This window comes from Notolabrus celidotus, chromosome 5 (genome assembly GCF_009762535.1).
Source record: "Notolabrus celidotus isolate fNotCel1 chromosome 5, fNotCel1.pri, whole genome shotgun sequence".
NCBI lineage: Eukaryota > Metazoa > Chordata > Actinopteri > Labriformes > Labridae > Notolabrus > Notolabrus celidotus.
This window is the reverse complement of record NC_048276.1, coordinates 7,490,878-7,509,169: the sequence shown is the minus strand read 5'-3', so window position 1 is coordinate 7,509,169 and position 18,292 is coordinate 7,490,878. Positions and strand designations below refer to the sequence as shown.

At 38.0% G+C, this 18,292-nt stretch overlaps 1 protein-coding gene across 1 annotated transcript in view; it reads right to left on the bottom strand.

Moving 5' to 3' along the window:
- rxfp2a (relaxin family peptide receptor 2a) overlaps nucleotides 1-18,292 on the bottom strand; it is a 71,838-nt gene that overhangs the window by 23,246 nt on the left and 30,300 nt on the right. The window contains exons 6-10 of the mRNA XM_034682929.1: nucleotides 17,167-17,238; nucleotides 14,075-14,146; nucleotides 7,603-7,674; nucleotides 3,367-3,441; nucleotides 2,719-2,790 (exon numbers count right to left, since the gene is read on the bottom strand). Coding sequence (XP_034538820.1) covers nucleotides 2,719-2,790; nucleotides 3,367-3,441; nucleotides 7,603-7,674; nucleotides 14,075-14,146; nucleotides 17,167-17,238 — 363 coding nt within the window. The remainder of the gene's footprint in view (nucleotides 1-2,718; nucleotides 2,791-3,366; nucleotides 3,442-7,602; nucleotides 7,675-14,074; nucleotides 14,147-17,166; nucleotides 17,239-18,292) is intronic.

The following is an 18,292-nucleotide window of genomic DNA, read 5'->3' as shown; positions in this document are numbered from 1 at the left end:
TGAGCTTCCTTTGGCATTTCAGGCATTTTCAGAGACATTATTTTAACGATGATGATCAAAACGTCTCACTTTGGACTTTAAGGAAAAAAATGTCTCCAGTTCAAACAGCTGCTGCCAGAACAATCCATGCATTGCATTAACTTTCTGCCTTTTGACTATAGAGAGAAAGTGATTCCTCTTTACATCACAGACTAACTTAATCCATTATTGTCGGCTCTTCATGCAGGTCCCTGCTGGTTTGAGCCTCTCATCACTTCAGACAAGTAAGGACACTGCGGAGCGACATATATGGGACTTTCTCCCAATCATTTCACTTGAAATGATCCCCCCACTCTTGTGGGGGGTACTGTGAAAGTATAGGGTTTGGGGGCCGCTACTGTGAGCTATCTGATCCCTGTACGAACAAAGTGAGAGTTGTGTCCGCATACTTGGCACAAAGTCGGACACGTTCTCAGTGCGTGTTGGCCTCTGCCAGGGTTACCCCTTGTCACCGATCCTGTTTGTAATCTTTATGGACAGGAGCTCAAGGTGCAGCCAGGGAGAGCAGGGTCACTTGATCAAATCCATTAAGTCTAGTTTTCCTTTGTACTCTCAAGCACAGAGACTTTGTGGCGAGCTCTTTTAAAAGTAAACTTAAGTCTGAACTTTTTTATCTGGCTTTTGACTTGGAGTAATTTTTTTTTAGCCCTGGACTGCATTATTACCATTTTCTATTATTTTGGCATCATTATTATATATTTTTATGTTATTCTCTATTATTTAATATTATTTTCATTTTAATTTTATTTCATCTTTATGGTATTTGTATGATTTTATTTTAATATTTAGCATATTTTTTTGATATTTATCAGATTTTTTAATTGATCTAATTGTAATTATCTTATTTTATTTGTATGGTATCTAGCTGATTTCATTTTATTGATTTTATCTTATTTTTCTGATATTTATTGATTAGATTTTATTGATATTATTGTGTTGATTTTATTTCTATTTTTAAGTATTTCATTTTACTTTCCTCTGTCTTGTTTTAGCCTCATATCATTTTGAATATTCCTGTTATTTTCTGTCTCTCTGTTGTTTTTTTGTGAAGCACATTTGGCTGCATGCTTGAATGTATGAAAGGTGCTACATAAATAAAAATATGTTGATTAGATTTATAGCTACAGATCAGAGATGGGCACAGTTAATCCAACATTTAACTTTGTTAACACTTAATCAGTTTATTCTGTTCAAAATTAAAGGAAGTTAACATTAAACCCAGTTGAAAGTCTGATGCCACAATCCAAGTCCAGTAAAAGATTGAATCCAAACACATTGTATCCATAAAGATCCTCAGATCACTGTATGCTCTTGCTCAAGTTGTCCGCTTTCCATTTTACAAGAGCAAAGTTTGGATCCTTCTTGTTTCTCAGGTAAACAACCTCCTCATAGATGCTCCAAGTGATGAGAATCCTCCTGGGTCTCTTTAGTGATCCAGATCATTTGTCTCAGCAAAAACTGGCTCTTTCGGCTCCCAAACGGCTCTTCATAGAATCGTTCATGAACAACAGCTGGCTTTAAGAGCTGCGTCATTTACCATTGACTGATCACTAGGCTTACCAGCTTGGCGTAGATGTTGTCTGCTGCCATATTGCGAAAATGACGACGTGACAGAAAACTGAATTTCATGGAAGTTAAAGGTTCCTAAAATTGTTTTTTTTAAATGAACAACCAAGTTAAAAGTTGATTTAATAAAGTAACGCTAATAACAGTTAATTGATTGATGTTTTAATGGACATGTGCCCACCTCTGAGACTGATGAGTTATATGGGTTGCTGGTCTCTGAAGTTGTTTACTGGCAGCACATTTAAAAGAAGTGCAGCTCTGCGTGTCCTTGTGTGTCAAACTTCTAAGTAATGTGAAAGGACAGGTGACACTTCAAACCATTAGCTGCTCTTAATGAAATAAATAAAGGTAGACAAGTGTGTGTGTTGTCTGCCTCTGTGGGAGACAGAAAAACAAAGGCAGGGAGAAAACCTGAACTGCAAACTCATTTTCAACAAAGTTTGAAAACAACCTCCTGCTCTTCACAGTTAGAATTATTCTGTCAGTCAGTCATGGAATACCAATGTGACTAAACTCTGCATAAAAAAAAGTTGATGAAAGTCAAAGAAAATAAATCGTTTTTAATTTTGTGTTCGTGCTGCAGAAGCACAAGAAGAGAATTTAAAAAAAAACAGGCAGTGTTGTTGCAACACTGAGGACCCCAGAGATGTGAAAACTCCCCAGATGGAGGAAAAAACTGGAGTTATGAAATACTACTCCTTGTTCTGAGAAAGCAGTACTTGCTTTGGAGTGGCACATGGAGTTATAAAGATACAATGGTTCCATTATGAAGTTATGAAATGAAAATTATTTTGAAACAGGGTTAATTAATGTTACATTAAATATAACATTTTTCATAAACTGCTTTTGAGTTCACCTCAAAAAGAAAACATTTTGTCCCAAAAGACAATTTGTCTTCAATATCTAACCAGATGATTGATGCTGTGTGGATTCATGATAGAGAAGCCTGCTCATGTGCACCATCACAGCTGACAGTGATGCAACTTTAAAGGCTTTCTGTTTTGGAGAGACTCCCAAAGTGAAAGAGCAACATGCCTTGTTCTTGTCAACTTCTTAAAAGGGATTGTGTTCCAAACATTTCTGTCTTCCATTTAATTTAAAAAGGATACTCACAGAACTTCCAGCTTGCTGCAGGTCTTTAAGATAGAGAAGTTGAGAGTCTGAATCTGGTTTCCTTCAAGGTCTCTGGAGACAAAAGGAAGGAGAGAAGGAACAGAGTGTGCAGTGCTCCAAACGTAACTTGAAACAAACGTAGTGTTCAGATAATGGTTACTCTGTCAAGAATTTAATCCAAATAAGCATGAAAGAAATGAAACATAGACTGGAGTAAGGAATGAGGGAAGAAATACAGCGACAGACATCATTTGCATCAAAGTTTAAATAAGTGGAGCAGGATTGAGAGCCGAAAGAAGCTCACAGTCGTTAAAGCGACAGAGTAATTTATTAGACTCATCCAGCAACGTCTCTCCAGTCCGCTCAACCCGACTAAAAATACTTGAGGGATCTGACTTCTTACTGTGACATCAGCTGAGGACACTTTACCTCTCATCTGATGAAAACATGAGGGCTACTCATCTGAGTCTCTGCTATGCAGTCCTCTGTTACCTCAGCTCACCGGTCTCATTTGCTTCCATGTGCACACACAACCAAAAACACACACCAGACCGTCTGTGCTGTAATTACTTGAGCTTAGTTCTACCGAATCACACACATGCACTACACACCTGCACACACACAAGTACACTGTCAGAGCAGACTCACAGCCAGTCCAAGGCAGGCATGTGTTGACAGAAGCTGGGGTGAGGGAGCTGTTGGAGTGAGGTGTCCACCATGGAACTGAGGGGAGACAGAAAAGCTACATGTCAGGAGTTATAACAATCACAGAGCGGAGGAGGTGTGATGATGTAAGAGCTTAAAAACCTAGAAAGAGAGGAACAGCTACATGTTAAAGGAAGTTATTACCTGGCTGTCTTACTGATCTTTAGGTTGTGTAAGATGCTTGATTCTGATTCGTCAAAAAAAAACCCTTTGATGATGGTTATTAACTTTCACTAACATAAGCAACGCCAGAGGCAAACTGATCACACTTCATGTCGAATCAATCAGTGGAAAAGAGTTCTGGCAGATTTTGTTGGTGAGAGAATCTTTAAGTTACCGGTCTCTACAAAGAAACTTAAACCATGAGCGGTGGTGATGATAGCAGCACGGTTCAAAGTTGTGACACTAGTTTATTTTTTAAGGTGTGTGAACCGCAGAGCTTGGAGGAGAAGGAGAGCTGAATGAGGACAGTTTCATGTTGCATCGACCGCAACAGGAAGATAAGAATCCATCGCCATGGAACCACTGGGACTACTTTCACTGTCGTAACCCCACCCACAAAAGATCGTTGTGCACGTTCTATGAGGAAGTAGTGGCTTCCCAGCCAATCAGGGCGAAGCAGTGGGGCCGCCACTCAACCAATCAGGACAGAGGGTTGGGGAGTAGCTCTGATTGGTCCGTGATAACGGGAACGAGGGGAATAATAACATTGCTTGATACAAAGGCATTGGTAAACACAGAGAGTTCACCTTAATCTCAAATGACTTCACTTACAGATGAGTACAGATGACCTTTATGACCTTTTCTCCAAATCCAGCAGAAAAAAAGTACACTTTTTTACACAATTCCTACCAACAGCAGCATTAAGTTAGTAGCCAGGTAATAAGTGGGATAATGTATGATTAGCAGGTAGTTATGGGAAATGGAAGCATCAGGAATCTATTTCCCATAACTACCTGTTAACCATACATTATCCTTTATGTACGTCTCAGTGACTTCAGCACCAAAACACTGGTAGGTGTGCAGAGCAGATGACTCGACGTGCTGGGTGAAACCCAACACACACACAAAAAATTAAATACAATGATTGAAGACTGTGGATGGATTTCACAACTACACCCCGCCTCTGTTGGTTATCTTGGACGGCTTAGAGCTTCATATTTCTACATCACACAGAATCAGTTTCGATTAAGGCATTGTGTGAATCCTTGTCCATCGGGGAGCTACAACTCTGTGGTCTTTAGTTTCAGAGCACCAGGAGACACACAGAGCCAATTATCAATCAGTAATCACTCATCAAACACAAACGAGACACATTAAAGCACTTAAGAGACATTATGATCTGTTTTGACTCTATAAAACACTTTGCATTGCTCTGTGTTTGTACAGTGTTTCATAAATGAACTCGCCTTGACTTCTTGAAACTTATGTGATAGAAAATGAAATTTCAGTCATGTGCAAATAGCTGGCATCACTGTATGAACACTTTGAACCAATGTCTTATCATATTATGTTAAAACTGTTAGGCTGCAAAGGAATAAAGAATTCAACCATCAGGCTGTTAAATTAGAGGGAACAAGTCCTACTCGTGAAATAACAGTAACAAGATTTAATAACCTAAGGAGGTAACATAGTTAAACTCATGATGTAATTAGTCTTGTGAAGGAGTAACTGCATGAGGAGTGAGTAAACTCAAGCTGTGGGCCTCTGTGGAGGAGGAATGCACCAACAGTTTTCAAAATAAAAGACGTCTGTAATAGGAAAATGTGAAACAGCCAGGGAATTAATATATATTTGACATTAACAACTCTGTTTCCACTACAATACTTTGATTCAGACTGATGAGAGAACACCTCAAAATGTGTTCCTGCCAATCACAGCTATAGCTGATTTGGAATTTAAAAATAATGCATATGCTAAATTTCCAATGTCTTTTGTTTTGAAATTCAAAATCAGATCTAACTGTGATTGGCAGGAACACATTTTGAGGTGTTCTCCTCAGTCTGAATCAAAATAGTGGAAACAGGGTTGTTAATGTCAAAGGTCAATGTACTATCTGTTACAAACAAGGCCACACTCACACGCCTAACCATCACAGCTTCAAAAAAGAATTGGTCTCCCCACACCAAACCTCACAGATTTAAACAACAGGACCATTACACCCATTGCAACCTTGATAGAACAGGACATCACACATCCACTAAACACCTACCTCATCCTCCAGGGAACCGAGGTGTACTGTAGAAGGGCTCACCTTGGGAAAAGCTATAGCGGCCCTGAACAAAAGCCCTCGCTGAATAGTGCAGACTTTGTTTCTTTGATTGTTGATGTTGGTGTTTGCTTCGTGTTCTGTTTTGTGATGTCTGTGGAAAATAATTTCCCCAAGTGAACATTAAAGTCTAAAGTCTAAAAGTATTTTATTTTGAAAATCATTGCTACATTCCTTTTCCGTCAAAATCTGCTGTTCCGTCCCCTCGGTACAAGTAAAAATGCTCCATCACTTGTAATATTATCTAATTGCTTGTAAGTGTTTCTGATTTTGTAAGTTTGTTTTCTTAAATATTAATTTGTCTCCAACTTGTAAAAGTTTTTCATCCTTTGTGAATTTACATTGCACTTCCAAGCCACCGTAACATGTACACACACACATACACAAAAGACACAAGACACCCAGCGACACCATGAAAAGTAATCAAGGCAGTGGGTTGTAGGTCTAAAAGACCCACAGACAGTCCTCAACAGCAACACCTTCAAAAGGTGAAGGCTGCCCTCCCTTTCAAAAGATTCCTGGGATGCAAACAGTAAAACAAACAAAAACTACATGCATAATAATAAAAGAGGGAAAGGTACTTTATTCATAAAGAAAAAATACAGATAGATAAATAAATAAGTAAATAAATAAACAAGGAGGGACAACACCAGATCATCACACACTGCACCTTAAAGACAAAACGAAGAATTGTTTCTAAGGATGTATGCTTCCAACTGATTACTGACTCATAATGGAGTAGATTAATCTTAAATTCACAGTATTGCATCATTTATCAGGTCCTTCTTGACTGACTGACAGAATCTTTGTCCTGGAAGGTAAAAAAAAAGCTATGTGAAAGCTTTTGCTGTGAGAAATGATCTGCATTAACAGCGAGTTCATGAACTGCAGCTGATGTTGTAAAACATAAAACCTGTCAGATTATGCTCTCTTCACTAAACTGAGACAAATGACCTGAGACATTTAGGAGTTACAGAACAGTCAGCACTTCTCAACTCTTGCAGTTTGCATATTAAAAACAGACGCTGATGTTCCTGAGTGGCAACAGTTCAGACGGATACAAGAAGAAACTGAAGACTGGGTATCCTCCTCTGATTCCACAGAAGAATGAAGAAACCAAGAGAGGAACATATCTGTCTCTCCTGGGAGGTACAGCCGAGAGCTGATCTAACGCACAGACATTACAACGTCATTTTCTGCAATGGATATCTGTTCTGGACACAGCCGAGAAGAGAGAACTTAAACTTGAACTGGGAGAATAACATCAGAATCTTTCTCATTTTGTTTTTCTCTACTGGTTGATACCAGCTGCTTTCAAAAACAGTCAAATAACAACACGTGTGATTTGACATTTAGGCGTATGAAAGAGACACAAATTCATTCTGACATCCATCCTCAGACTTTTCCAATGACTCCTTCAATACTTGATCACGGTGTTCACAACAACAAGACGTGACTGTGCATTCAATCAGGTGTGAATTCAGCAATATCAACTTACAGAGTGAAACTAATCAGATATCTGATGAGCATGGAGGCTCACGCTGCCCTCAGAGTGTTGGAGGAAAATTAACAGAAGAAAATGAAGCAAATGCTGCAACCTAAGGGATGCACCTCAACATCCACAACTTTTCTTCTATCTATGCACTTTTTAAGTTTACCTACAGTTTCTTCTAAACCTTGCCACCCTTTGGGACACACACCTGTCCAAATGCAATAAAGGTTAACCTAAGGGGTTAGACAATTTTCTAAATAGAGCATCTTTTTTAACTCCAAACACTAGGTACTGGATGTCTTCTTGTTACACAGATTTTTCAGATACATATGGAAGTATTCTAAACTGAAACTTCCAACATTTCCACCTCAGAGAACTCATTGAAAACAAAAACAGAGTAAAAACGGTAAAAACTCACAGGTACATGAGAGACTGGAGCCCAATGAAGGAATCCTGGGAGAGTATGCTCAGGGGATTATGATCCAACATCCTGGAAAACAAAATAAACAAAAGAGCATTCAAATTTAGGAATCGTTTCACAAAACTTTATTCAAATTTTTAAGTTTTAACATAAGAAACGGCTTATTTGCGATCCTTGCTAGACCCACTTTCTTGTCAGCACTGTGACTGCTACAACTGGAAGGTGGTTAGCTCAGCATAAAGACTGAAATCGAAGGACTTTATCATTTCCAAAGAGGATTAATTTTCATTTTTTAAACCCATAGAAGAAAAACTTGAAACACAGAGCACTATACTTTAATGTCACTTGTCCTCCAAGCCTAAGTGACGACAGGACCTCAAGATAATGAGACATGACAAGTTAAATCAGAGGTGTGTGTCTCCCTGCTCAGTCATAATTCCTACCTTAAAGCTGCTGTGAACTTTTGCTTTGCATCAATTCTGGCACCCCCTTGAGGACAAAGATTTCTCATACAGTGTGATTATTTGCCATGAAAACAGCCAAAACAGGGTGTTTCTAAAGCGAGATGTCAATCATCTGTTCTGACACCTTCCCCCTCTGAGCGGATTCAGGCATTCAAAATGACAACAGAGAAGCTATCAGTGTTGTTGTGGATGGTCTTGTTTGCTTTTGAGGGTCATAAAGAGGCATCAGTAGCAGTTTCAGTCTGTTTCTCAGTCAGTTAAAAACTCCTCATAGTGCCTTTAAGTATGCAAGGTGTTTCTCAGCTCTCACTTTGTGTTGAGCTTATTTCAGCATGCAACCATAGAGGCTGGGGTCAATCTCATCAAGAAGCATGCTTCTCAAAATGTCAAAATATTCCTTTTAAGTCGTGCAATTAATCCAAGTTGTCTGGACTGAAATAAACAGCTGCCTGACAACAACATCAACCACACAACAAATTAACCCACTAACATGTTCCATCAGATTACACTCACTGCTGCTATTCAACCCTTAATGTCAGAATTACCATGCAAAGCCCAATCATCATGTGTTTTGTCCTCCAAAACAACACCAACACCAAACTAACACCAAAAACTATAAGCTGCTTTATAAACCTGCCTTGTTGAAAGGGGATTTGTTGGACTAGACCACTGTGGAGGATCCACAACAGAATAAAACTTTAAAATCTTTCATGAAACTCACACAGAGAAAAAAAGGGTTAAAAAGAATACAGTCCTATCAATATACAGTATAAATAAGATACCATATACACTTTGAAAGTCTCATATCTAAGTATTCTTTGTGTCTGGACTCCCCCCTTCATCTGAATGGTTTAATCGCAGCTCTTTTCAACAGGTGCTTGGACCTTCTTCAAACTTTAGTCACCACGTCCCTTTCTAAGGAGAGAACCAGGAAGTGGTGAGTACTGACACTGTTTGTATGAGCTGTTGAGGTAAGCTTGAACCCTCCACATAAAAAAGTGTATATGCTCAGACATAGAGATGTTCTATTAAAGCTTTGTGTAGCAGTGGGGCTTTCTTTCAGTTTGTGCTGAAAAAGATTCTAGCTTTGAGACTTCAAACTCAGCAAGCAGTCACATCTGGTAACCCGTCTGAAGCTTGGAGCAGCCCTTCATGAAGGGGACCAAAGCACTCCAGCACATCACTGATGTTATCATGTTTTAGTCTCTTTTTGTGAGCAATAAGAGCCGAAAAAGCACATGCTTATTTAATCACCTGTTTGCATCTGGAAGTGCTGCATTAAATTAAAGGACCAGTGTGTAAAAACTAAACTATATGCAATTTCAAGCAGTCAGATTCTAGATTCAAGGACAAGAAGCTCCTGTGATGCATGATGAGTGCAATCCTCCCTTTGTCAAGATTTTATGATCAAAAACATCTACTCATACTAATTATTTTGCACACAACAACCACTTCTTCTTATTCCAACCACTAGATTTCGCACAGTCACTAAATAAATACAAGAATGTGTGTAATCAATAACAATAATACGTTTGTTTATATTTGAATGATATGATTTATTGGATTACAGAAAGAAAAACATTTTGGTTAGTTTTGGAAAGTATGTTGGAATACTCGCTGGTTTATTTCCTGTATTTAATACCCATTAGTTTACTGTCTTAGGCAGCTCTGGTAGTCATGTGACTAAGAGACAGGACGTGAAGTATTGTGTGTAAGAAGTGGTTTGTTGTTCTCAATGAATGAGTGCGGCAGAGCTATTTTGGATCCTACTCAGTTTATCTCTCAAACTGACCACCAGTGTTGTTTTTGTTTTTTATAATTTTCAATATATGCATACTTTGTTATGAATATGATATATATATATATTAGGGATGACCACAATTAATTGATTATCGATTAATTGATTGTTAAGAAATTACTCGAAACACGCATTTTTGTTATCAATTTTCCGTCACGTGGAACAAACATCATGTGGTCTCATATTACACTCAGCTATCATGAAGGTTTTTTAAGTTTAAAGCATGTTTGGATGTGAATCAGTTGTTAAAGGTGTTGCGCACAGCGGAGACGCTCAGTTGGGGGCTGCGGCTGCGCGTAAGGTCTGCACGTGGGCTTTTTTAAAGAGGATCAATACGCAACTGCTGCCAACAAAAACACGGGCACGAAGAGTGACAGCTTTAAACAGGACATTTTAACCTTTGGATACGAAGGCAACAGACAGGTGGGAAATTCAGGTACGCTATGTTTGCAGACCAGCAACATCAGAGCCGTCTGAGCTTTTCTGCAGCTGGACTGATAGCGACCCGATTGCGCTCCCGGCTGACACCTGATTGAATACACATGATTATTTTTCTCAATAAGAACGAGTAGACAAAAAAATGGACACTGCAAGTCTGAAGTACTTTTCTTTTAGTAGTCTCAGCCTTCACTTTATAAGATTATGTCCGCATAGAATATTTTAATAAGCCTGATCGTTGATATTCTGCGTGTCAAACATGTACCCGTATTCAATCCCGTCAGTGATATGCATTTTGTTGCTGTAGAAAATATAATTTAGGGGGAAGACAACGTATTTGGCCTTTTTTTTGACGTAAGAATAATAATGTTTTTTTTTTATCAATTAATCGATAATTGATCGTTTACATTTCCAAAGATCGATCACGGAAAATACTTAAAATGTACATCCCTAATATATATATAGGTTTACACATGTTGCTTTCATGTCTTTGTTACTGTTATGCTTACCTTTTTGCTTATCCTTGTGTGAAGCATTTGTCTCGGACTGTGTATGTACTTTGAGAGCTACATAAAACCATAGACTGCATAAATAATGGACGTGGTATCCGTGACGTCACTCATCTGTTTCTGAAGCTATGTTTTAAAGCCAATCGTTGGTGGGTGCCATATTGGAAATGCTGAACTCAACCTTACTTCATCCAAGCTAGTGTGAGGAAAAGAGGCGGGCCTTTAGCCTTTTCGCTAACAGCTATAGCGTGCCCGCCTGTCAGTCAAGTCAGCCATGTCCTTATTTGGGCAAAACTTTAAAGTTTAATATCTTTGAAAATACAGAGTTATAAAAAAATTCTCCTCTGTACAGTTTGTACTAATAGAAAAATTAGCTACTCAGACCTAAACAGTTTTTTGAACCTGACTGTACACATGTTTATTTCTGCTGCAAAGATCGTCTCTTTTGAATGAGTGTGTATGTGGTTTCCGGTGTTTCTGCAGTAAGCCTCTAGTGGACGCTTTATGAACTGCAGTTTCTAGCACTTCCGCATGAGCTTCATTTTTTAAGGCCAGCGTCAAATTCGTTGTATGTGTAAACACACATGGCCACAACACTCTGAATGAGTTTCTTTGGAGCACCAGTGAAGAGCATGTGTGAGATCAGCTTCACAGATTTGGCATCATCTGCTTGATAAAATAAAGATGGCCAGACCTCCTGTGCTCTCACATCGACCCTCTTTAGTGACTTTAACATAGACGATTGCCAAAAGTCAAAGTAATCAAAAAAAAAGGAAGTATAAATGTTCTGCTCTGTGTCATCCCTCGTGACATATTCAAATGAGCGATGGGACCCTGATTCCCATCACATTCTGTAGAAAACGGAAAAGGGAATATTTCAAAAATTGAAAACAGACTGATGTTTTTCTTCTTCTTCTTCCTCTCCCATAAATCATCCCACGTCCCCTTCAACTTTTTATCATGAACATTTGGAAGGACTGAGGCTTTGGCTGGGAAACTTTGCTCTAACTAGCTCATAGTATGAAAAGCACTTAAAACGAGCTCCGTCTAAAGAAGCGACATCGACATGATTCTCAGACATGAACGCATCAGTATGGATAATCTAACAATGTCTGATACAATATTTAATTTGCAGAGGAAGTGTTTCTGCCTCTGGTTATCATCGTCCTGACTGTGATTAACGTTTTAAATTCAGTGATGGAGTAAATTAACTTTATATATAAGCACTTTCACTCAAGAGAGTAGTTGGAAGAGTAATTCCTCTACCACTACTTCACCATTAGTCATACTAGACAGCAGCCTGATGACTGAGTGCACATTTCCCAGTGTGGTTGACAATGTTATTAACATTGGAGTATTTTTATTGGTGAATCCAGAACGGCACCTGCAGATGCTTCAGGCCTGAAATAAAACTCTCAACCATTAACAAATACTCCACTTGTCTGAGCTCTCATCATCATGGGAAACACAGATTCCCCTTTGTTGAATGGTGCCCTTGACTTCAAATTGATTTCATGGTGAAAATAAGACAATCCATGCAGCTCTAGGCTATAAAATCTATGATCAGTTATGGGCACAAGTGAGCACAGCTCTCTGTGCTAGCTCAGGGGATTTCAAGCACATCAAGGGTTTCTTCTTCAGGGAAGGAACCCCAAACCACTGATCAAAATCTGAAAATGAAATGACACATGCCTACAAGGACACACACGGACCATGTGTGAGTAAAACAGATGTCAGACTTAAAGGTGACATATCATGCAAAATGGACTTTTTAATGGTTCTTTACCTGAAATATGTGTCCCTGGCATGTCTACAAACCCCCCGAGAATGAAAAAAATCCATTCTGCCCCTGTTCTGATTTCTCCACCTTTCTGTAAATGTGTGTGAAACGAGCCGTTTCAGACTTCCGTGTTTTTGTTACGTAACAACAATATCCGGTCTGTCACGGAGTCAGAGCTCGGAGCTTGTTCAGCCCATAGACTGTATAAAATAATACTGAATCCCTCCCCCGTTTTTCATTACCTGCACAAATGTGTGCTAACAAGGAGCTTAGGAGGGAGGCATGCTAGTTGTAGGCTGTCTTAATAAACACAAAGGTCAGTTTTACTCCCCACGTCTGCAGATTTGAAGATCTAGTGGATGATTTTTATTTATCATGGATAAGTGCTAGCGCTAGTTAGCATAGCTACATAGCTACATGTCGTAGCTGTAGCTGTGTACCAAGACACACGTCTACACACTGACAAATAAAACAACAAGAAACACTAAATCTGTGACCAATCCTTTAGAAAGGTCCCGCTGCCTTTCTGGCAGAGGTCGGTTTTACTCCCCACGTCTGCAGATTTGAAGATCTAGTGGATGATTTTTATTTGTCATGGATAAGTGCTAGCGCTAATTAGCATAGCCACATAGCTACATGTTCATAGCTGTAGCTGTAGCTGTAGCTGTAGCTGTGTACCAAGACACACGTCGACATACTGACAAATAAAACAACAAGAAACACAGAATCTGTGACCAATCCTTCATAAAAGGTCCTGCTGCCTTTCTAGCAGAGGTCGGTTTTACTCCCCACGTCTGCAGATTTGAAGATCTAGTGGATGATTTTTATTTATCATGGATAAGTGCTAGCGCTAGTTAGCATAGCCACATAGCTACATGTTCGTAGCTGTGTACCAAGACACACGTCTACATACTGATAAATAAAACAACAAGAAACACTAAATCTGTGACCAATCCTTCAGAAAGGTCCTGCTACAGGCGCCTCTCTGTCAGGATCAGATTCAGAGGGTTGAAGTAACGTGATCTCTGAGCAGTTGTGTATATTCAGCCAACATGTAAACATTAGATCAACGTGCTGGAGAGCCGAGGCACATCCACTTCCGGAGGGGGCGTGGTCAGAGGGAAAACAGAGTGTTCTGAGGAGGACTGAAGAAGAGGGCTTTTCAGGCATGCCAAAATCTGATTTCAAAGTGTTTTTTTGAGCATAAACTTTAAAGACATGTTTTGGGGACCTCTTAGACCAATATATATTGATGAAAAAAGCGTGATATGTCACCTTTTAAGGAACTGAACCAGAGATCTCAAAGAAGAGCATGGAAACCCGATACAGACACATAGTGACAGCAAGAGCTCCTGTGTGAGTGAATGAATGTTCACCAGTCACAAAGTATCATCTACATTCATATATTACAGCGCACTCAGTCATATCTCTCAATGAGTGTGTGTGCGTGTGCGTGTGTGTGTGTGTGTGTGTTACTCACAGCCATTCTAACTGATGGAGATCCTTGAACACACCAGGGCTGAGCGAGGAGATCATGTTCTCAGTGAGAAACCTGAGAGACAAAATTAAAAAGCAGAAAAAGTGTGGTTTAAAATTAATCTGCTCTTAATCCCAGTGACCCGTTTTATGCCTATCATGTAATCTTTCATGGTAGGATGAAAGTTGCAACTATTTTTAAGTCTATTAATCCTTGAGAATTTCTGTCAGTGTGATAAGCATTTCATCAAACCACCCAGCCATACATGACTTAATTATGGAAATAAACAGCAGATTAATCCAGACTAAACTAATCTGTGATTTGAGATGTTTTTATGACAGATTCTTGTGTGGTATCAAATTAATGTGCACATATTTTATTCATGAGACATAAATACAAGTTTAAAAGATTTCATAACGCTAGTTTTTCAGACCACTTTATATGTTTGAGAAACCAAGTTGAAGAAGCAACTCAGTGATAAATGAAAGATCTCATATTCAATATAATCCAACCAAATTAAACTTTTAAAGGAAAAAAAAAATCATGTAGGGGTTCATAATTTTATCAATTTAATGTTTTATATTGATTTAAGTGTTGTTTTATTTATTTTAACGGTGTTTTTATCATGTGTCTCTTCAGTTTTATTTATATTTTAGAGCATTTATTTATCTGCAGCTTTTATCCTTACCCTTTTTTTTATGTATTTATTTTGACTATTTATATACAATGTTACAATGTCATTTAGCAGACGCTTTTATCCAAAGCGAGATACATACAAGAACAAGAACAACACAAGCAAAGATCTAGACAAGAGGAAACAAGATCAGTAAGAGTAACAAAGTGCTTCAAGTCAATTTGGGTGCAGGTACTGCCAAGTAGTGTAAAGGCAATGCACAAAAGTAAGTAAGGATTTTTTTTTTTTCAAAATAAGGAACATCTACAATGAGCAACCAAACAATTTAAGACCTTCCATTATCATCATCATCAACAATTAACATCACCACAATAATGACCAAAGTACCAAGTGCTGGGTCACTCAAGAGCTGAACACAGATTCCCAGAGTAGAGCAGGACAGTGAGAGTCAACTGTAGCTGGAAGACATGATCTGCCACTGGGGACAACAGTGGGTATACTTATCTTATCTTAACTACATATATTTTATTATTCTTAATTAGGATCCCCATCAGTCCAAAGTGTGGTTGCTAGTCTTACTGGGTAACAGAACAAAACAAAAATTGGAAAAACAATTATTTAAAATCACACAGTACCCGTAAAACAAAAATGCAATAGCAGCCAACGATAAAAGTCAAAAATGAAAATACTAAATAAATATAGTATCTCTGCCAATAAACAATAAGTAGCATTAAACTACAAAATAATGGAAACAAAACTGAAATTGTCTCAGACACATGGAACCAAAAATGTATAAAATAAAAAGTTTAAAAACTGTGATTACATAACGTCTAAGAGTCTAAGTTTTTGATCGGTCTCATGTTGGTGGGGAGAATATTTCAGGCACCTTCAGGAACCTCTAAAAAGAACAGTTCTCATCAAACAATGTGTTCTAGGACGTTGTCAAGTCAAACTGTAAAAATAGAATAAATAACAGTAGAAAAATGAACAAATCATAATTAACTAGGCTTTAATATATAAAAATATTTATATTTATATAATTTATATTATATATTTATAATATTAGAAATAAAATCTATCCTAGGTGAGTTTACAAAAATAAGTATCTATTTAGTATGACTAAAACGTATGCTGCTATGCAGAATAAATATATAAATGAACAGATCAATGGATCAATAAACAAAATATGTTACAATAATGACTAGATAAATATACTAAATTATGATTAGATTGTTTAAAATGTAATATAAAAATCTGTAAATACGAGGAATCAGCTGTGAACAGCGTCTACCCGGAAGGGCATGAGGTGTCTCATCAGGCGCACCTGGTGCAGGTCCGTCAGAGCACGCACTGGAGAGCAGCGGGCAGAAGCGCTGCACTTTAAAACAGACTGCTGGATGGAGTAGATCGGTGGTGCAGAGGACAATCTAAAAGAAACCGAAGAGGCAGCCGGTAGGAGCTGGTTTATGAACTGTGTGTTTGTCAGCTGATGATCGCTGCTGCTGCGGTGCCGGCTCGGGCACGCGCTTCATCTGCGCGCTGCTGAAATGTTTGTTTAGAATGTCTGGTGTTTGGTTAAAGTTTGTATTAAAAGAGTATAAATACTGGGACTGTTTAAAACACACATGATACATGATTTAAGTAATAAATAACTGACCTATTTCATATGAGATGATAAAATATATTTATTTCAATAACTTTGTTTTGGCAGGTCTCCTGAAAGTTGAATTGATTTATTAATTATATTATTTGTGGTAAAAAGCAATGATAGGCAGTTGTTTGAGTTACATTGAATCGGATGCTGCTTTGTGGTTTCTTGCTCTGTGATTATGTTGCATTTGCATGTGTTTTGATGCAGGTATTTCTTTTGTCTTTTTTATTCTTTTATTTAAAGGTTTTTCACCTAATTATTGGGAACTGTGTCTGAAAAACTCTGGGATGAAAGAAATCAAATAAAAGGTGGAAAATAAGATACATGTTGACTAATTTGAGTGGACTTCAGTCACTTTTGGTCTGATTGTCTGTCTGTCCTTTCAAGTTGGGACGCTGCACAAAAATTAAAGAACTTGACAGACTTAGTGTTAGCAGATAACCAGGGCTCACTTGACGTGTTGTATACCTGTGATAAAAACCAGAATATTTTAGTTTATCATTAAAAACTGTGGCGTGTTATTCCATCTCACAGTTTGCATAAATTACTGAAGTGATTTTAATTTTTGTTTTTTTTATTATGTAGTGTTTTGCCAACATTTTATTTCTGCTGTTTTCTTGTTTTCAATCGAAGCACTTTGAGTTGCATTTGATTTTAATTAAAAATGCTTTATAAAGAAAGCTTGATTGATTACAATGCTGATACCAAAGATCATCTCACAAGAGATTAAATTACAGGTATCAGAACGCGCAACAAACTTAAGGAACATTAAATTCATTTGATAAACAAATTTTTATGTAGGGTACTTACAACCTCTTCAAGCTGTGCAGGCCGCTGAAGGCGTGTTTGTGGACGAACTGCAGGCTGTTGTTTTGCAGAAACCTGAAAGCAGAGGAAACAATCTTTTACTCTTCCACTGATGCACCTCTCTCTCTCTCTCTCTCCTCTCTCGCTCTCTCTCTCCTCTCGTCTCTCTCTCTCTCTCTCTCTCTCTCTCTCTCTCTCTGCTTCACATCTTTAAGTTCACGTACACATCAAAGTGATTGTACCCTTAGTGACAGTTATATCACCGTCAATCTTTCCCTGCACATAATGTTTCAATCTCTGTGTAACAGAGAGTGTTAAATGTTTGTAACAGTTTGTAATATTAAAACAGGACATGATCAAAGGTGTTTTAATCCCTAACTCCCCAAAACATTTGTCCTGTCAAGGTTTCAACCCAGCTTGAGTTTATGCATTTCATTTTCTGCATATGTTCATCAAATATCAAGTTAAATGTTGTTGGTAGATTTATGAGACTTTTCTATGTGTTTAAAGCGATATCAAGGCACCACCAGCAATGACTCAGCGGGACATCATAACAGGCAATTAACAAAAGGGTTCTGTGGCCTTTGTACTGTTGTTATCAGACAGCACAAGAGAACATTTGAGAAGTGTAATCTTTAAATGACTATTTGAGTGCTGCATTGAAAGGTAATTAAAATATGAGACGCCAGGAATATTAACAACGATCACTATCAGCCAGCAAACTGCTCAGCAAACTTTAAAGGTCCCTGTTTTCATCTTCTTTGACTGCAGTCTGTCTCACCCACTGTCATCATGACTTTTAGTTTGTTTGAATCATTACAGCTATGACTGTTTGTTCGATCAGTCTGCAGAGAAAGGAAGTGATTTTTACAACAAAGGTGCAAAGAAAATTCCCCAAAGTTCTGACTGCATCAGTGTTAACTTTAGCAGCTATTTAAGATTTAGTCTTAGTTGTCAGATAATAATAATAATAATAATACATTTTATTTATAAAGCGCTTTTCTAAAAACTCAGAGACGCTGCACAAAGGATAAAAACATCATATAAAAACACAGAATAATAAAACATGAATAAAATACATTTAAAAGCAATCATACGTTAAAGCAATTCTAAACAGGTGGGTTTTGTG